Source organism: Mytilus galloprovincialis, chromosome 6 (genome assembly GCF_965363235.1).
Source record: "Mytilus galloprovincialis chromosome 6, xbMytGall1.hap1.1, whole genome shotgun sequence".
Taxonomy (NCBI): domain Eukaryota; kingdom Metazoa; phylum Mollusca; class Bivalvia; order Mytilida; family Mytilidae; genus Mytilus; species Mytilus galloprovincialis.
Genome location: NC_134843.1, coordinates 51874795 through 51894350, shown reverse-complemented (window position 1 = coordinate 51894350; position 19556 = coordinate 51874795). Strand labels below are relative to the sequence as shown.

General features: G+C 31.9%; 1 protein-coding gene and 1 pseudogene across 1 annotated transcript in view; both read left to right on the top strand.

Moving 5' to 3' along the window:
• Positions 1-2822, top strand: part of LOC143079843 (b(0,+)-type amino acid transporter 1-like) — a 52476-nt gene extending 49654 nt beyond the window's left edge. The window contains exon 13 of the mRNA XM_076255475.1: positions 1839-2822. Coding sequence (XP_076111590.1) covers positions 1839-1912 — 74 coding nt within the window. The 3' untranslated portion in view covers positions 1913-2822. The remainder of the gene's footprint in view (positions 1-1838) is intronic.
• An 8842-nt stretch (positions 2823-11664) lies between these two features.
• On the top strand, positions 11665-14055 carry LOC143078182 (uncharacterized; annotated as a pseudogene).
• Positions 14056-19556: the final 5501 nt, after the last annotated feature.

The following is a 19556-nucleotide window of genomic DNA, read 5'->3' as shown; positions in this document are numbered from 1 at the left end:
AGCTTCACCTGATAAATGTTCGTCATTTTTATATTCAAGATTGAAATTTTTAGACGGAAAGTAAATCTTTGCAAAATGCTGTAGAAATGGATAAATACACATAATGGGGACATTTCCCCATTCCATGTATATTTTTTATTTCTTCGACATAGAAAATGACCAATTACACAGCTTGTTTTAAAGATTATTTTCATGTGGGGAAATTTCCCCAATATTGTTAAGTGTTCACATATGTGTTGTCTTCCTGTATGGATGTTTTCCCACTACTTGTAATTTAATGGGGAAATTTCCCCATTTCGTATTCTTTTATCACCATATTGAAAGTCATATTTAATTTGGGGATATTTCCCCACTTTATTCATGATGTTAATTACAGTTACTTACACATACTTCTCAAACTTATAATTATATTTGAAGAAAAATGGGGATATTTTCCCAGTCTGAAGGTCTTTTTTCTGGGGATATTTCCCCAGTCTAAAGGTCATTTTATTCCGGGGATATTTCCCCATTTTCATTTATTTTTAAATTCATTATGATAATAGATGAGGAAAAATTTCAATGAGTTTCATCATTCTTTGTTGCTGCATGAATATAAAGTTAACATCAGGTGTAATTCTGGATAAATTTTCACTAATTTTTAGCAACTGAATCGCCTCGCTTCTTCAAATAAAGATGTTTTTTACAATAAACGTTGACAATCTTTTTGTTTACCGAATTTGAAACCACACTAAAAAGAGAATAAAATAGATTTTCTCTTTTTCAAATAGAACGCGTTATAATTTTTATTTCCGAAAACACAGATCAAGCATGAATTTGGTGTCGTTACTTTTACCGGTCTTGAGTTATGCACCTTTGTAACATTATATGTCCATGCGGGGCATCTGTGTCTCATGGAAACATTTTCTTTTTATTTCAATTTACATCGAGCTAAATTCTGGTCCGGTAAAATATACTTCGTTCTGCTATATAAATGAGTTCGCCCCTTTGATGTAACGACTAAGATCTATTAAAACAAATTAAGGTATACTTAACTAACAGTTATATATATACATCAGGTTTGCAATACGGAAAACATATTTAAAAGAAACATGTATTTCTAGTAAATTAAATGTTGTTCCAAACGACTAAGATAACAAACTTTTGAGAAAACAACATGATATGTGGTTAAGGGGGTTCGCGGGTCTAAATCATTTATATAGGATTTCTCTATATTTTTCTTTAAATGAACTTTATCTTATAGTTAATAGAAAAATACAATAAAAAAATGGGGTCACTGTTCATTTGCGCTCACAATCTGCCTTCGAAAGAAGCATACATCTTTGTATAAGTGTTTTTTCTTCTGTTGAACTAATAGGAGAAATAAAGGTAATATCGAAATAAAAAAAGAAATTTATTACAGAAATCGCTCAAATTTTACAATAATTTAGTTTAAGTACAGCATATATCGAAATTATATTAAAAAATATAGGTCACCGATGAGTTAAAAGAGATATTTCAATTTTTAAGCCAAAAAAATGGCATTTTTCCACCAAAGGGAGATGATTTGGAACTTTTTCAATGATGTTTACATTTTAAAAGTCATCTGGGGGCAACACAAATTTAAATTGTTTTGAATGTTTTTTTGTACCATATGATAAAGTAACAACTACAAAAGGTAATAAAAAAAATTTGTAATGAAAAACAAATGTTTATTTTTTTCAGAAATTTTTATACCCTCGAGCCTCCTTAAATTAACATGTTGTGTTTATTGATCAAATTACATCTTTTGTATTATATAAAGTCTTTTGTATCGAAGTATGTTGTTTCAATAATATATGACATGTATTTTTTATTTGTAGACGCCGTTACTAGATTTCTACAGAAAATTATGGAAGTTGTGCCAAGTCCATACGAAGAACCTGATTTTGGATAATCTAAACAAATACATGTACATCCATTTTTGTCTTAAATGTATATCGGTATGATATTAATACATTTCCGTCGAAAATTATTACCGTTAGTACTACATGTAGCACAGAGATATTTTATATATAATGCTGTATTATTTGAACATATAACAGAGGCACAGTTAATACATAGTTCAAACGGTATTATTGACCGAATGATTTGGTTATTGGGATGTTATGACCTAAAGATGGTGTTTGGACAGGCGACTTTTGTATGACGTCGTGTTTTCATGGACATATGAAATTTTACAATACATTCAATATTTCATATTTCTTATGATGTAGTATTGGTTTTTGTATATACCATTGAAGTCGCTGAACATTTCTTGTATTTTTGTAAGTTACATGATTGACTCACGAAGGGTACTATAGTACATATTATTATATATAATGTTAGTCGTATTAAGGATGTACTTAGGTGAAGTATTGGAATTTGTGTCAAGTATTCGGACTCCTTGGTGTTTTTCCATACTATACACTGTAAAATATTTTGCCCCATAACACCCATTTATTTTTTCATATAAGACTTAATAGCTCATGAAAGGTCATTTACCAAAATTTTAGAAGATTCTAAATTTTCTTTCTTTTGTTTTGAGACCCAAATTATACCAATGGAAATACAAGGTAAAAGTCCGAGTCAGCCTTTTCCCGCCATATTTTAAATCTCAAATATCTCGAAAAGGAGGTCCATGACCTATCAATATTTTTAGCTTATCTTTATCCTTAATTGATGCTCTACCAGCTTAGTGTATCAATTTTAATTTCTTAATTTCTTAAGTTTTACCTAACCTCACCTAAGTACATCCTTAATTTAGGTGTAGTTACATTTATATCATTTGTAATAACAATTGCTGTAAACAATATATTGAATATAAAAAGAAGAAAACTGTTAAAACCAAATAGTTTTTAATCATATTTATGCTTTGAAAATTAAAGAAAACAAGGGACATCCATACCATTACTTTCTCCCTATATTACATTATGAGCCTTATTTTTGTGAATTGCAAGACACGTCTTCTTGTCAAAAATACACAACATCACATGAAATATTTTTTGAGCAATAATTGCAGATATCTAAAGTGGTAACACGACATGAATCACAAGTAGAGAGATGTGTATGCTCACTTTTCCGATACAACTGAGATCAACTCCGTGTTATTGTGGGGTTTGTGTTTGCTCTATTTTCAGTTTGATGTGTTATATGTTGATGACTGTTTGTTTTATTGACTAGTTGTATTGTTGGTTGTTTTTTGTTTTTTGCCATGCGTTATCCATATGTTCGACTTATGAGTTTGAATATAATTATGTCTCTCTTGTATACGATTAATTTTAAACAGTTGAAATATGTTTCAATTTTACAAATGAACCTTTATCTTAAAGAAACCGAAAATAACATATTCTTAATAGGAAATAGCAAGTGACCCCTTTTATTTAAAGCAGAAGTACCAAATGTACTAAGTATACACCTATTTACTGGTTATGAGTGAAATAACAAGTAAGTTGTCCCTGAGGTTCCTATGGTGGCCGGTTAAGGCAATTTCGCGTTTTCGTGTTTTCGCCTTTCTAATTCTATAAGGCGGAAACGCGACTTCGCCTGTTCGCCTTTTCGCCTTTTCGACATTACGATTTCGCCTTTTCGCGATTTCGCCTTTTCGCGATTTCGCCTTTTCGCGATTCGCCTTTTCGCGATTTCGCCTTTTCGCGATTCGCCTTTTCGCGATTTCGCCTTTTCGCCTTTTCTCGTTTTTACGATATACATGTTATTATAACATAACATTTTAAATATAATTGTAGACAATACTACACAGCTACTTTTGCATAGGTACTATTTATGTACTATTTATGTACCACAAATCTGTAGTACTGGAAATCTACTTTTAATATTCAGTACTATTGTGTTACTTACGAATTATTGTAATATTTAAGTACTTGTATTTTACAGTACTTGATTTGTACTTTAATTTAAGTACTACAGATTTTTGGTTGCACGGTTACATTTTCAGCATTTTGAACGTTTGTCTTTTTCAAATCTCATGAAGTTATGATGTTCAAATATGGAATTCTGTGATCATTGTTGGTATCATTTTTGTACCAATATTTTGAGTACAAATCAAGTACTGGAAAATACAAGTACCCAAATATTACAATAATTTTAAAGTAACGAAATAGTACTAAATATTACAAGTAAATTTCCAGTACTACAGATTTTAAGTACAGAAATAGTACCTAATAGTATGTAAAAGTAGCTGTGTACAAAGTATAAGTCAATCAAATGATTGTCATATAAATTTCATATCTGTGACGTATTTTAAATATTTTCAAAAAATAGACAATTTCTTTACATTCTTTGTTGACAATTACTGAACAAATTAAAAAAAAGATGCATTTGTATAAAATACCTTTGAATATACAATTTGCTGGAAGTTATAGTTTGGACATTTTAAAATAAATGAAATTAAACATTATTATCGCCATGGTTACTTTAAATATATAATATTTCATTTGGGTCAAAATCTTTAATTGTTTTAACATAGGCGGTTATGGTAACGTTTTTTCCTGTAGATCAGTCCATATCGTAAACTTGGATATGTATGATACATTGTAGCTCGTTTTGAAGCTGTGACATTTTCACATATGTGGTTAAATTTTCGGGGTACGAAGTGAGATTACTTTTTCCGTAAATTAGCATACCCGAACATCCTTTTGTGATGCGGCTCCTTGTGGTAAAATATCCCTTTTTAAACACAATAAGTTCTTTGAAAATTCAATACTTTGAACACATTAAATAGCTCAATAGTTTTAACACATTTATTCTATGTTCCTCTACTTTCCTAGTCACCACAAATGGTTAAGTTCAGTCATTTGTAAAAAATAGAAACATGTCCAATATCACTACACAGAGATTTTTTCTTTACACGTGACTTTTGAGTTCCTCATTTCGAGGCGCATTAGGGATGTTGTCCCATTTAATGCTCTTGTAGTGAATCAAAAATCAAAAATAATATTTAAAATAGCTTGTGTGAAAAAAGTTTAAAATTTAATACATCGTGGAGATAAGACTTTTGTCAAATAAAACTTGGGACGGTTTCGCAAAGCTATCCTAAGACCTGCTATAAGATACTAGAATATCTTGTGACATGTCTTATGATCCAAGACCTCGCTTCAAAACTGTCGTAGGTTGATCTTAGCAAAGATATCATAAACCTGTCGCATGTTCTTTTAATTTAAACAAAAAGTAACCTTGATTTATGGAAAATTCATGTAAATGTAGAATGTGTTTCCCATATATTACTAAACGCATTGACTAATATTTCAAATTTTCAAAGATTAAAATTTGTTCATCTACATGAGACACCAAGCAGACTCGGGGTAATTGTATTATTGTAATCGTTAATCAGCTGTAGTTGATTACAATTTTTCAAGTTGTAATTGTAATTATTAATCAGCCAAAAATCTGATTACATGTAATTTAATTTAATCAATTACTTTTTAAAATGCCCTGTAATCCTGATTACTTTATGATTACATTCTGATTACAATGGAAAAAATCTTGAACTGTGTTTATGGTCAATAAATGATCCTTTTTGTTATTCTTATTTAATGAATATTTAACAAGTTGAAATAGTTTGGTTTACTTTATAAAGCATGTTAATTGATTTGTATACTTTAGTAAATTATAAACTGTTACAGTATTGAAATGTCATCAATAGCCTACGAAGAGACATATATAATTCGATTTTATGTCTCTTGCCATAGTAAAAGATATTGTTCATATATTCATTATTTTAAGATGTAAATATATATATATTTGGTAAAAATCTGTTATATTTAAGTTATATTATATGTTTCTTTAACCCTGCATTATAATCTTTTGTTAATATTGTGATTTTTGTCAACTCTGAATTGACAGTTAGGAAACCAATTAAGGCTTGTTTTTATTGCAATTTCCAATTGAGTATAGCTGTAGGACAATATAGATATATGATAAAAGATTAATCAGACATGTTAAAATGTATCTAATTAGCACAAACTAAATTAAAAGTTGGCCAAATATCTTGTTTAAAATAAGTAAATATTTGGTATGCACTTGGACTGGACATGTAAAATTCATTGATGTATAGTACATGTATTTTGTTTACAATCTGTTTAAACAATTCTATTAAAATTTTACATAGTTTTTATCTGGTAACTATATTTCATCCATATTTTAACTTCCACAAACTGAACCTTGAAATACATATATAATTTGGAAGAGGTCAGAAGACAACTCTTTATAAAGTCATATTCAATTGAAGTCAAAATAATTCAGAGATCAATGATGATAAAGTGTAACACAATGTTCATGTATGTATGCAGTGAACTTTTGGTGGTTTATTAAATAAATGAAGTTTGAAGTTATCATTTTATTATATATAAAACAGAATCATTTCTAAAAAGTGCTATAGTTATATTTAACATGTTTAACGTTAATTCATTCACATCATTAACATTTTTTTAGTTCATTGTAATCAGATGTAATCATAATTACTTTGCCAATGTAATCATTAATTTAATCAGAGACTTCCAGAAATGATGTAATCATTAATTTAATTTAATCGTACAAATGACAAAGTAATTGTAATTTAATCAATTACATTGAAAGTAATTGGACCCATCTCTGACACCAAGGGACAAGGGATATACTGTTGAATGCGGTAGACAATAACAAATATCCTCCTATGTCAGAACCAGATTAACAAAACAAATAGAGAAACTGAATCTGGTCAATTAACAAATATATTTTGAAATGTCAAACATATGATTTCAAGCAAATTGTATACTCAAAGGCATTTTATACAAATGCATCTGTTTTTTAAATTTGTTCAGTAATAGTAATAATAATAATTATAATTAATAGAGTAACTCATTTGGATTAAACCAATTTTAAATAAGGCTCCCTATATATAATATCAACTACATGACTGTAACATAATTAATCTACTAATATACACATGTAAACAGTAGATGTATATAAACAAAATATAATTTCAACAACAAAAACCTTAACTTATAAATTTGACACTTATAAAAATATAATGACTTGTTAGAGTATTTGAAACAAAGAATATATTAAAGGAATTGTCTTATTTATGAAAATATTTAATGTAAACCACAGATATGAAATTTATATGACAATCATTTAAATGACTTAAACATAGGGAGCCTTATTTAATATTGGTTTAATCCAAATGAGTTACTCTATTAATTATAATTATTATTATATTTATTATTATTACTATTACCATGATTACTGAACAAATTTAAAAAACAGATGCATTTGTATAAAATGCCTTTGAGTATACAATTTGCTTGAAATCATATTTTGACATTTCAATTATATTTAAAATGTTATGTAATAATAATATGTATATCGTAAAAACTCGCAAAGGCGAAATCGCAAAAAGGCGAAAAAGCGAAATCGCGAATTCGCGAAGTCGAAAAGGCAAAAACGCGAAAATACGAAGTCGAAAACGCGAAATCGATTTCGCGTTTTCGACTTCGCGATTTCGCGTTTTCGCGTTTTCGCCCTACATAATGTGAAAGGCGAAAACTCGAAATTGTCTTAACCGGCCAACATAGATTCCAACTATTTCTCGACGCGAAGCCGATTGCAATAGTGAGTATCAAAGGGATGACACACTTGCATTACACTCAGAACTATTTATTAAGTGTTTTATTGTATCGAAACAAAACATCTTTCTAAAAATTTACATATATCATTTTGAAAGAAAATTGAATATTTAACAAGGCACAAGATGAATGTTTTGGCTACTTTTACCAATCTTAATAATTGAAATCATTTGCGACTGGTACATAATTGTTAATCTAAATTACGACGACAGACATATACATATCATATTCATGATATCAGAGTTTAACGCATTGCCAAGCGCTCAAATCAAAGCATATTAGTCCATGACGTCAGTGTCTTCGAATGAAAGATTACTACAAAAAAAATCCGAAAAACATGTTGATAAAACTATTTACCGGGGTTATAGTCTCTGAAACTGATGACTGGCAAATGGTCTGTGGAGTGGAATAGCATTAACATTTCTGTCTATTTTATACAGAAAAATAACATACTAAGGTATTATAAAAACCGTAAAAAGTATTCGCATCAGTCTAAAGAAACCTTTATTTTAAAGCTAGTAGTTACTTTCAGTAATCCGGAAGTGACTTCTAGTCAATCATTTTGAAATGCAATGATGGAAAACAATTGGTATTTAATCTTGTCATATTATTCTTCCTTAATTAATTATACATGATTGCAGTATACTTGCTGCGCATAATATAATGGTTACAAAGTTTGAACTCGTCTGTCAAGTAATCATTTCCTTAATGTTATCTTTCGTTTGTCTGAGGGAAAACACCATACAACTAAGTGTGCAATGAGAAACTTTCAAAGTGTCACGTTTGGTGGCATGTGCATGATGTGTTCGTCTAGAAAAGATAATTATATAAGACGGCTATGTTGATATAAATACAAACATGTTCTCTAGTTCATTATATATTTACAGGCTCAACCAAAGGTAAGATCGATAACGCAAATAAAGTGTAGAGTAAACTTCATTGCTGAGATGCTTTTCTTAGTTCAGATTTTTAAATGGTGTAAAAAACATTTAAACATAATCAATAAATTAATACAGGCATAATATGGGTATATCTGTGAAAGAAGGACGAAAGATACCAGATTGATAGTTAAACTCATAGATTGGAAATAAACTGACAATGCCATGGCTAAAATAAAAAGACAAACAAACAAATAATTAGGGTCCCGCCAAAGGCGGTCCCCTATAGTGATCAGACTGTCCGTCCGTCCGTCCGTCCGTCCGTCTGTCCGTCCGTCCGTCCGTAACACTTTGTGTCCGCTCCATATCTAGAGAACCATTATGATTTCATACTTTATACTTTACATGTTTATTAACCACCACCAGAGGGCGTGTCATGATGTATGTACAACTTCCTAGGTCAAAGGTCAAGGTAAAAAAACTTTGGTTTCAGTTGACAACCCTGTGTCCTGTGGTGAAGATCGTGTCCGCTCTATATCTTGAGAACCGTTATGATTTCAAAGTTTATACTTTACATGTTTATTAACCACCACCAGAGGGCGTGTCATGATGTATGTACAACTTCCTAGGTCAAAGGTCAAGGTAAAAAAACTTTGGTTTCAGTTGACAACCCTGTGTCCTGTGGTGAAGATCGTGTCCGCTCTATATCTTGAGAACCGTTATGATTTCAAAGTTTATACTTGACATGTATATGAACCAACACCAGAGGGTGTGTCATAATTTATGAACGACTGCCTAGGGCAAAGTTCAAGGTCAAAAACTTTGGTTTCAGTTGACAACCCCATGTCCTATGGTAAAGATTGTGTCCGCTCTATATCTTGAGAACCGTTATCATTTCAAAGTTTATACTTGACATGTATATGAACCAACACCAGAGGGTGTGTCATAATTTATGAACGACTGCCTAGGGGAAAGTTCAAGGTCAAAAACTTTGGTTTCAATTGACAACCCCATGTCCTATGGTAAAGATTGTGTCCGCTCTATATCTTGAGAACCGTTATCATTTCAAAGTTTATACTTGACATGTATATAAACCAACACCAAAGGGTGTGTCATAATTTATGTGCAACTTCCTAGGTCAAAGGTCAAGGTCAAAAACTTTGGTTTCAGTTGACAACCCCATGTCCTATGGTAAAGATCGTGTCCGCTCTATATCTTGAGAACCTTTATCATTTCAAAGTTTATACTTGACATGTTTATAAACCAACACCAAAGGGTGTGTCATAATTTATTTACAACTTCATAGGTCAAAGGTCAGTTGACAAACCCATGTCCTATGGTAAAGATACAATTTTTTAATGCACATTATTCACAGCGGGGCCCACAGAGATGGCTCCCATCTCAATGATATCTAGTTGTACATAAGACATAACATAGAAAACTAATAACTAAGCAACACGAATCCAACCATAAACTGAATTAGATCATCAGCTACATATACAAGCCTAATTGTTATTAATAAAATTGAAAATGGAAATGGGGAATGTGTCAAAGAGACAACAACCCGACCAAATAAAAAACAACAGCAGAGGGTCACCAACAGGTCTTCAATGTAGCGAGAAATTCCCGCACCCGGAGGCGTCCTTCAGCTGGCCCCTCAACAAATATATACTAGTCCAGTGATAATGAACGCCATACTAATTTCCAAATTGTACACAAGAAACTAGAATTAAAATAATACAAGACTAACAAAGGCCAGAGGCTCCTGACTTGGGACAGGCGCAAAAATGCGGCGGGGTTAAACATGTTTGTGAGATCTCAACCCTCCCCCTTTACCTCTAACCAATGTAGTAAAGTAAACGCATAACAATACGCACATTAAAATTCAGTTCAAGAGAAATCCGAGTCTGATGTCAGAAGATGTAACCAAAGAAAATAAACAAAATGACAATAATACATAAATAACAACAGACTACTAGCAGTTAACTGACATGCCAGCTCCAGACTTCAATTAAACTGACTGAAAGATTATGATTTCATCATATGAACATCAGGCACAATCTTTCCTGTTAGGGGTTTAGTATCATACCATCATAACATATATGAGAAGAACATAACCCGTGTCATGCCAAAAACTGTTTTTAGAATAAATGTGTTTAGTTCCGATGCAAAGACCTTATCAGTGACTCAATATTAACGCCAAAATATGCAATCTTTAATGACTTGACAACAGTATCGTAATTATATCCCTTCTTAATAAGTCTATTCAAAGGTTTTGTAAGTTTCTGAAGTGAATACTGACACCTTTGGGCTTTATAAAGAATATTACCATAAAAAATTGGATGTGAAATACCTGAACGTATTAGAAGTCTGCATATTGAGCTATATTTACGAATGATGTCTTTATACCGATGATAAAATTTAGTAAATGTTTTGACTAGTTTGTGATATCGAAAACCCTGGTGTAATAATTTTTCAGTAATACATAAATTTCTCTCGTTAAAATCTAAAACATTGTTACATACACGAGCGAATCGTACAAGTTGAGATATATAAACACCGTAAGATGGTGACAAGGGAACGTCACCATCTAAAAACGGATAATTAACGATAGGAAATGAAAAATCATCCCTTTTATCATAAATTTTAGTATTCAGCTTTCCATTCGTGACATAGATATCAAGATCGAGAAAAGGGCAGTGGTCATTGTTAGTATTAGCTTTATTTAAAGTAAGTTCAACAGGATAAATTTCCGTATTTCCGTAAATTAAAAAAATAAACAAATACAGTTGAAATGATAGTGAACAACAAATATAGCTTCGTCAATTATCAAAGTGGGAATAGCCATTCCTATCATAAACTTTTTACTGTGGATTCATTTCTTTTCGTGGATACCAATTTTCGTGGATTGCGGAAAATCTGTCTTTTAATGGTTATGTGATTGCTTGGTTTTACCAAAGTTTGCATACTACCTAATAGAAAATTTGTAATTCGTTGAACGTTTGAAATCTTGGTTCAACTATATTGACGAAAACCACAATAATTGGTTTTCAACGAATAATTTTAATCCACTGTGATCAATTTGCTATGTTTTAGGATTTAATGTAAATTTGGAAAGAGTTGTAAAAGTGATAAAAATAGCATTCATTTTAAAATAACATATTCTTTAGACTTCTAAATATTTGAATTGAATGGTCGCGAAGTTCAATTGTATCGGTAATTCAATGGGTATAGACATAGAATATAGATTTTTTTTTATTGTTTAATTATTAATAAAAATAAAATGGTGAAATAATCATTCGATTTTAGCTTTCAATGATTCAATTTTGTCAAAATAAAGTAAGAAAAATTGATATCTAAAGATGATAGAATTTTTCACTTGCAATTAAATAATTCGACCTCAATAAATCTGTATTCATTTGAACTTAAAAATAACCACTTAGCTAGAGATGAATAAAGCATGGAATGCCCATGTTCAGTTATTTAAAGGAAAATAATGTCAACATTGAAAGTGAAACAAAGATAAATCATTTAACTGACTAGTTCGATCCACAAAAAATAATCGTTTACAGGTAAAAACAATGATCAACATATATTTTCAATCTATGATATTAACTACCTTTGATAATTAACTACAATCAAACAGACCTAGAAAAATATTCCATTGTACGAGTTCAGTATCTATTTATATCTATTCATATGTATTTATGTTTATACATGTATCACTTATATGTCCGTCGGAGGTCTTTGAAGTTCAACTCGATTGTTAATTAGACTAAAATTAAACACGAAACAAAGCTACATTTCATCGATGTCTGTGAATTGTATATTCTAGACTACAATGTATTTATAATTTAGATAAATGTTTTACATTTTTATAAATCAAATATGAGAGTTAAAGGCAAATCAATGCGCATGAGTTTGACAAATAGTGCCCCTTCAATATAATGAGTATTATACAATGTAGTCTTATTTGAATCGCAGTCAATTATTATCAAAAACAGAACATGCAGAAACAAAAAAAGTCCTTACTAAATGACATGTGGACAAATATAAAATTGATATGATACTGATGAGTCTTATAGACGAAACGCGCGTCTGGCGTACTAAATTATAATCTTGGTATCCTTTGAAAACTATTAATATAAATTCACAGATCTCTTTTACAGGACAAACATGAACGTTTGCTGTAAACATGGTAAACTGTACCTGTGCTTTCTAGTTTTTGGTTTGATTTCTCATTTATCCGTAGCTATAAGTGATAATGAACTGAAAGAAATAAAATCCGGTTTGAGTTTTGCCGATTCGTTGATAACTTCAACACAACTATATTTATTTCCTACATTTATGACTGGAGCCGCGTCAGCAGCTATTGGCTTTATATCAGGTACTCTCAAGTTTGTTGGATTCATTCTTTCATTCCTCGGCACAAACGAATCGCAGGAACTTTTAGCAATAAAGAGACTTTATACACAAATGGATAAACGTTTTGATGCCGTTGATATTCAGTTATCTGCAATACAAAAACAAATTGACTGGTCAAGACTAAAACTCCAATTTGGGGATTTGGAGCGAAACATCAAATCCGATTCTATATATTTAAAAAGCATATATCAGAGTCCAATAGTATCGAAAGAAAGTGAGAAAGACTTTTTCATCCATGCATGGGAAAGTAATTGCTGGGTATGTGCATTAAACCTGTATCATGGAATAATGGGATCTGATGTGGGTTTTTCAGATGATATTCTACAAGTTGCAAATGACTACTTTTGAACATAATCGTCCATTAACACAAACTTTTATGACAGATCTTTTTAAGTTACTAGTACTCAGTGTAACAAACGAACTTGCTTATAGGTCAATAAAATATCCAAAAGCAAGTTATTTATACCAAGAAAATATATGGAAGCAACGATTACATAATGTAACCGCAAGGATGATGAAATTTGACGAAACAATAAAAAATAAATACCACGAACAGGCAGAGAAGGATATATTGAATTTTGCTAAGGCGAATCCTACTAGTTCGTTGACAAATGAACACTTTTCAAAGAAACTTTATGATTTTCTTGTCCAAAAGTTCTACTGGCGAGACTGGTTTGTTATTGTGTACAAACCAATAAGTGGAGATGCAAATCATAATAACAATGTATGTGACGGTTATCGTAAATATAGAACGTACGGTAGAAATATTGTGGTGTCAAGTGTCATTCAAACAAAGACGCAAATCAACACAACCGAAGCAAGTATCATTATCGATCGAGTGAATACAAAGTCCCAATATTGCAATACATGCACGCATAACTATAACTGTGCTGAAATATGTAGTACATCAAATCTTAATGCCATGCATATTTTTACTTACCAGCTTCCTCCAATGACAAAAGATTGCTCCGTATATTCTTCAGCAGGCGTAATAGATTCATGGGTAGATCTTTGGTATCAAGGACTGCCAAAAAGACTTGTCCAGAAGCGTACACCAGGATCCAATTCATATTCTATTCACTTATTTAGTTAACTTTTGCAAATGCTTATGTTATAAATTATATATAAATATACTAAATAAATAAATGATTTGGAAAATACGTTGAAGGTATAAAAAGTCATGAGAATTCTGAATGCAATTAGGTTACATCCGGGCACTTTGGTTCTAAACCTTGGTTCTATCTGTTGTTTTTTTTGTTCTGAACCTTGGTTCTATCCGGGTTCTTTGGTTCGAAACCATGGTAACTAATTCAACATCCGGGTTTTTTGGTTTTTGCAACCCAACTTCTTGGTTCCATCTGGGTTCTATTCTAGATCATTCGAATGTTCCCGTTGAACTTGGAGAAGATTACCACGAGTATCCGAATAAAAAGTTAAAGTAGGTCAAAGACGCTAAAATTGTTTTATAACATTAAACATTTCAGCATAGACGGTAAAGGAAGCTGTAAGGTATTTATCTTCTCATCTTAATTATTTTGATTAGGAAGCTAGATAAAAATAAAGCATTGTATAGATTTTAAAAATAAACCGAAATATAAAGTATATCGAACATCTTTTTATTTAATTCAGTCGTTCTGTTTTAATTTATTTTTCTTTACTCATTCCTTATTTCCGTTAATAATTATAGACGTTTTAAAACAACCCAATTAGGACATGTCGTTCAATTGGCCAATGATATGTGTATCTAGCCACTTGACCAGTTGACGACTTGCATATATATTTGATTGCACATTTGTTTTCAAGTACGACTGAATTTTAATTAATTGGCTTTGTAATAATGTCATATTTGATAGAAATACGTGTTAAGTATATGTAACAAATCGTTTTGTATAAAACAGAATGTTAAAAGACATATAAAAAGAAAGTGATGGTCAATTTAAGTTGGTAAGCTTTAATTAGTTGAAAAATAAGCTATAAAATATTACAAAAATGTATATGTACAATAAATTTGTCAAATTTGATACTCCTTGTGAAGGGCGTGCATATAATGATCTTTAATTATTCTGCCCAAAATAAAGAAATCAAAATTAAGATTGAATGTTTTTATAATAAATTTGTGTCTGTGTGTGTGTGTGTGTGTGAGTTAATGACAGTGCTAGTGTGATAAGTATCACCAGCACAATAGTCAGAACTTCTGTGTTTGCGCCATAGTGGAGGGGCATAAAGTGTTACCCTATAGTCTGTCCGTCCCGAACGTCCAAAAATGGGTTCCGTTTTCCTGACTTTAGTTTGCCTCAACCAAATACTACAAAACTTATACACAATATAAAAAAGAATATGTGACATGAGTGCCCATGAAAACTCTCCACAAGAGACAAAATGACACAGAAATTAACAACTATATGTCACCATACGGCCTTCAACAATGAGCAAAATCCATTCCGCATAGTCAGCTACATGTGTAAAAGGCACCGACATGACAATGTAAAACAGTTCAAACGAGAAAATTAACGGCCCAATTTATGTGCAAAAAATGAACGGAAAACAAATATGTAACACAAATAAACAAAAGGCAATCACTGAATTACAGGCTCCTGACTTGGGACAGGTACATACATACAGAATAAGGCGGGGTTAAACATGTTATCGGGATCCCCACCCTCCACATAATGTTGCATGAGTGCCAATGAGAACTCTCCACAAGAGACCAGACTACACAGAAATTAACAACAATAGGTCATATACGGCCTTCAACAATGAGCAAAGTCCATACCGCATAGTCAGCTATAAAAGGCACGTAAATGACAATGTAAAACAATATTCAAACGAGAAAAGAAACGGACAAGTTTATGTACAAAAAATGAACAGAAAACAATATGTAACACATAAACAAACGAAAACCACTGAATTACAGTCTCCTGACTTGCGACACGCACATACATACCGAAAAAGGCGGGGTTGAACATGTTAGCGGGATTCCCACCATCCCCTTAACCTTATTTCCACATAACACAAAATCAAATTTTAAATTTGGTAGCGTTCATGAGTTATCATGTCCCTTTAAAAATAAAAAAATGCTGAATTTTTCGTTTCCGTTCTCTTAAATAAGTTTGACTCAATCAAATGTTATAAACCTTACACGCAATGCTTATTACCCCATAACACAGATCTAATAAGTTCGATATTGGGTGGCGTCATTGTTTATGAGTTAAATAGATGTAAGAAGATGTGGTACGAGTACCAATGATACAAATGTCAACACGGAACCTGAAGATAGAAAAAATACTAAATCTATTGTGTCCGTTCTTTAACTTTAGTTTGCCTCAATCAAATGTTTTGAAACTTATACTCAATGCTTATGGTCACAAAACGGTCAAAATAACGTGAATCCTGCATCTACATGTGGAAGTTTACTCATTTTTTTGTTCACAAGCAGGGGCATCTGTGGCAAATAGACATATTCTACATTCATTTCAGTAATAAGCGTATTTACTTCAATTGAATTCTAATTCTATTAGAATTAACTTGCATTTTTTTTCAGGATCTGGGTGCAATTTGGTAACAAACAGTGATAATTCAAGTTACATTTGACCAGCATAACAAAGTGTTTCACTAGATTGAGCTCTCTGTCTAAGTGTACTTTAAAGGTTCTTTGCACTGAGTTCAGTTTATTGATATGCGTATACCTTCTGTGTGAATTTTTAAGATGTAAAAACAGACTATCCATGTCTACAATGGCCATGAAATGAAATTTAAGGTAAACTGATTGAAACAGTTTGCTTTATCTATCAAAACTTGCAGCACGTGGTCCTACTGAAGCAGTAAATGTTTTCTCTTTCACAGAAATTAAAGGATTTAGTTTTAATTTGAACCAAACATTCTCAAAAATTGAGAATGGAAATGTGAAATATGTAAAAGTCACAGGAACATGTCAAAAGAGCAGAATGAAATCGAAGGTCACCAATGGGTCTTTAACAAAACGAGAAAATCACTCGCCCACAGGCGGGCTTCAGATGGCCCCTAAACAAAATGTTTACTAGTTCAAACTCCAAAACATAGAAATAAACTTACAATTAAAAACATACAAGACTAACAAAAACCAGAGACTCCTGACTTGACGCAAGGAAATCATACCAAGAGACACACCAAATATGCATAGGTCAAGAGTTAAAAAGTCATAGTCTGGTCAAGAGTTCCTTGTCAAAAAAAACACAAAGCACATTTTGAGGAAAGGGTCATCGTGGTACAAAAAACTAACAAATATATCTATACATCTAATATAGATTGCCTAACAATGTAATTTTAACACACTATTAGGATGTAAATACAAAATTATGAAAATAAACGGAATATTTCGCTAGACCAACTAGCTTTATCAAGCGTTCATCTATCCAGGTGAAATCGGAAGAAGATGTTAGAAATTTTTGCAGCTCAACGTATATGTTGGACTTAGCTGTCTTGAAAATAAGAAAATTTTGCAGCTCAATGTCTATGTTGCACTTGAATTTAACTGCCTTGACAATAAGAACATTTTGCAGCTCAATGTATATGTTGCACTTGGATTGAGCTGCCTTGAAAATACATAATTGGTAGTTGAAGTAAGCAACGTCCATTGACCAATATTACGGGATAAAAAGGATGATGCTTTGTTTTAAATTGTCTTTCCTGTATCTTTTCTCGTCTTTTTCGTTAAGACTATCAGGTTCTAAAGTGTGGGGTTTGTGGATCCAAAAGTTTTCTCTTCTCCTTCTCGCCGTGGTGTCCCACTCGGTGTTGACTTCTATAATTTGGAAAGTAACATTATCAAAAGGATGTTTCGTTAAACGAAGATGTTTTGTGAGAGGACAGTTTTTGTTGGTTTTGTGCGATGAACGATGGTTATTGAGCCGAATATTAAATGTGTCCATTGTTTCTCCCACATATTGAATGCCACAAGTTTCACATGTTAATATATAAATTGAGTTCTCCGTTTTACAGTTAGAATTAAAGTAGATTGTATAATTTTGTTTAGTATTGGAGCTGATGAAAGAACTGCTTGTTTTGGCAGCTTTACAACACAAACAATTCCTTCGACCATATTGTTTGTAGCAACCGGGCGATGGAGTAGACTGCTTTGCTGATACAGATGTCACTAATTTGTCACGGATGTTTTTAGGTCTTCTGAAGGCCATGTCTGGTGGTGATGAAAATACTTTTTTTTAGATTTAAATCATTTTCTATAATTTTCCAATGCTTCTGAACAATGGATGACACATTTTTAAAATCAGGATGGTAAGTGAGTACAAGGGGTGTTCTGTTAGCTGCTTTATTCTTATCTTTGTACTCAAGAAGTTCTTGGCGACTAGTTATGTTTGCTCTTTCGAAAGCGCTATCAATGATGTTGTTATTGTATCCACGAACAACTAGATGTCTACGAAGTTGTCCAAGTCTAGCATTTTTCGTATTTTCAGTAGAGCATATTCTCTTGATTCGCAATGCCTGGCTGAATGGAATACCACGGGAACAGTGTTTAGGATGGCAACTTTTAGGAGAAAGGAATTGATACATCTAGTATAGATATATCTATATATCTAATATAGATATAAGAAGATGTGGTATGAGTGCCAATCAGACAATTCTCCATTTAATTAATTTTTTTTATACAAGCTGTACATTGAGGGCAAAGGTCAAGCTCACATGCAATTTCTCGTGCCACTAGACTCATCATCTTATGACAATACATCTACATGCCACATATTCAGAAGCAAGGTCAATTGAAAATTATGTTTTGAGGTCAAGCTATATACCAAGGAACACACTGTATCATGATGACACACCAAACGTACATAGATCAAGAGTCAACAGGCCATACTCTGGTCAAGAGTTCCATGTCTAAAATACACACAGCAGTACTAGTCCTGCACGAACGTTCATCATGGAACACGTAACAATGTCTTATGCCATGACGCACTACACATGCCAAATACAGAAAACATAGGTCAGAGACAGAAATACAAGACATATAACTAAACTAAATTGAACGGTACTTGTATTGCAGATCCCTACAATTGCCTTCAACATAGAACATAAACTCTCACAACACTGCAAAGTTAAAACCGTCTTTCACAAAAGTTTTAGCAGGATTCTTTGCAACGATTATCTTACCACTGTTAATTGAGAATCGAGTCGTGCAGTTGTGTCAATAAATTAAAACGGCAAGGTTAGACATTTAAACACTAAAAGCTAGGGTTTACCATTAATTTAAGCCTAACTATGTGATAGTACTATGGTAAACTGATGGAAACAAACACATGATACAGTCATGAAATTGAATAGTTGCAATAGTACGACCAGAACAATACGAGACAGAGTTGTAAACAAATGAAAGTAATGATACATACTGATTTTTAATCACAGTGCACAAATAAGGAACCGTAGTTTTCATTCATTTTATTTATCTAAAATGTCATTTTCTAGAAAATGTTTCAATGAAGTTAAATGTATCGAACACATCCGTGCATCAACTCAATGTATCCTTTTGACTAAGTAACGAATAAAGCAGATTTTTCCTTCAAAAACTTCACAGTCGCTTGTTAATGTTATGTTGTTATTAGAACAAAATAACCGACAAATTATATATTCAAACTCCTTATATCTT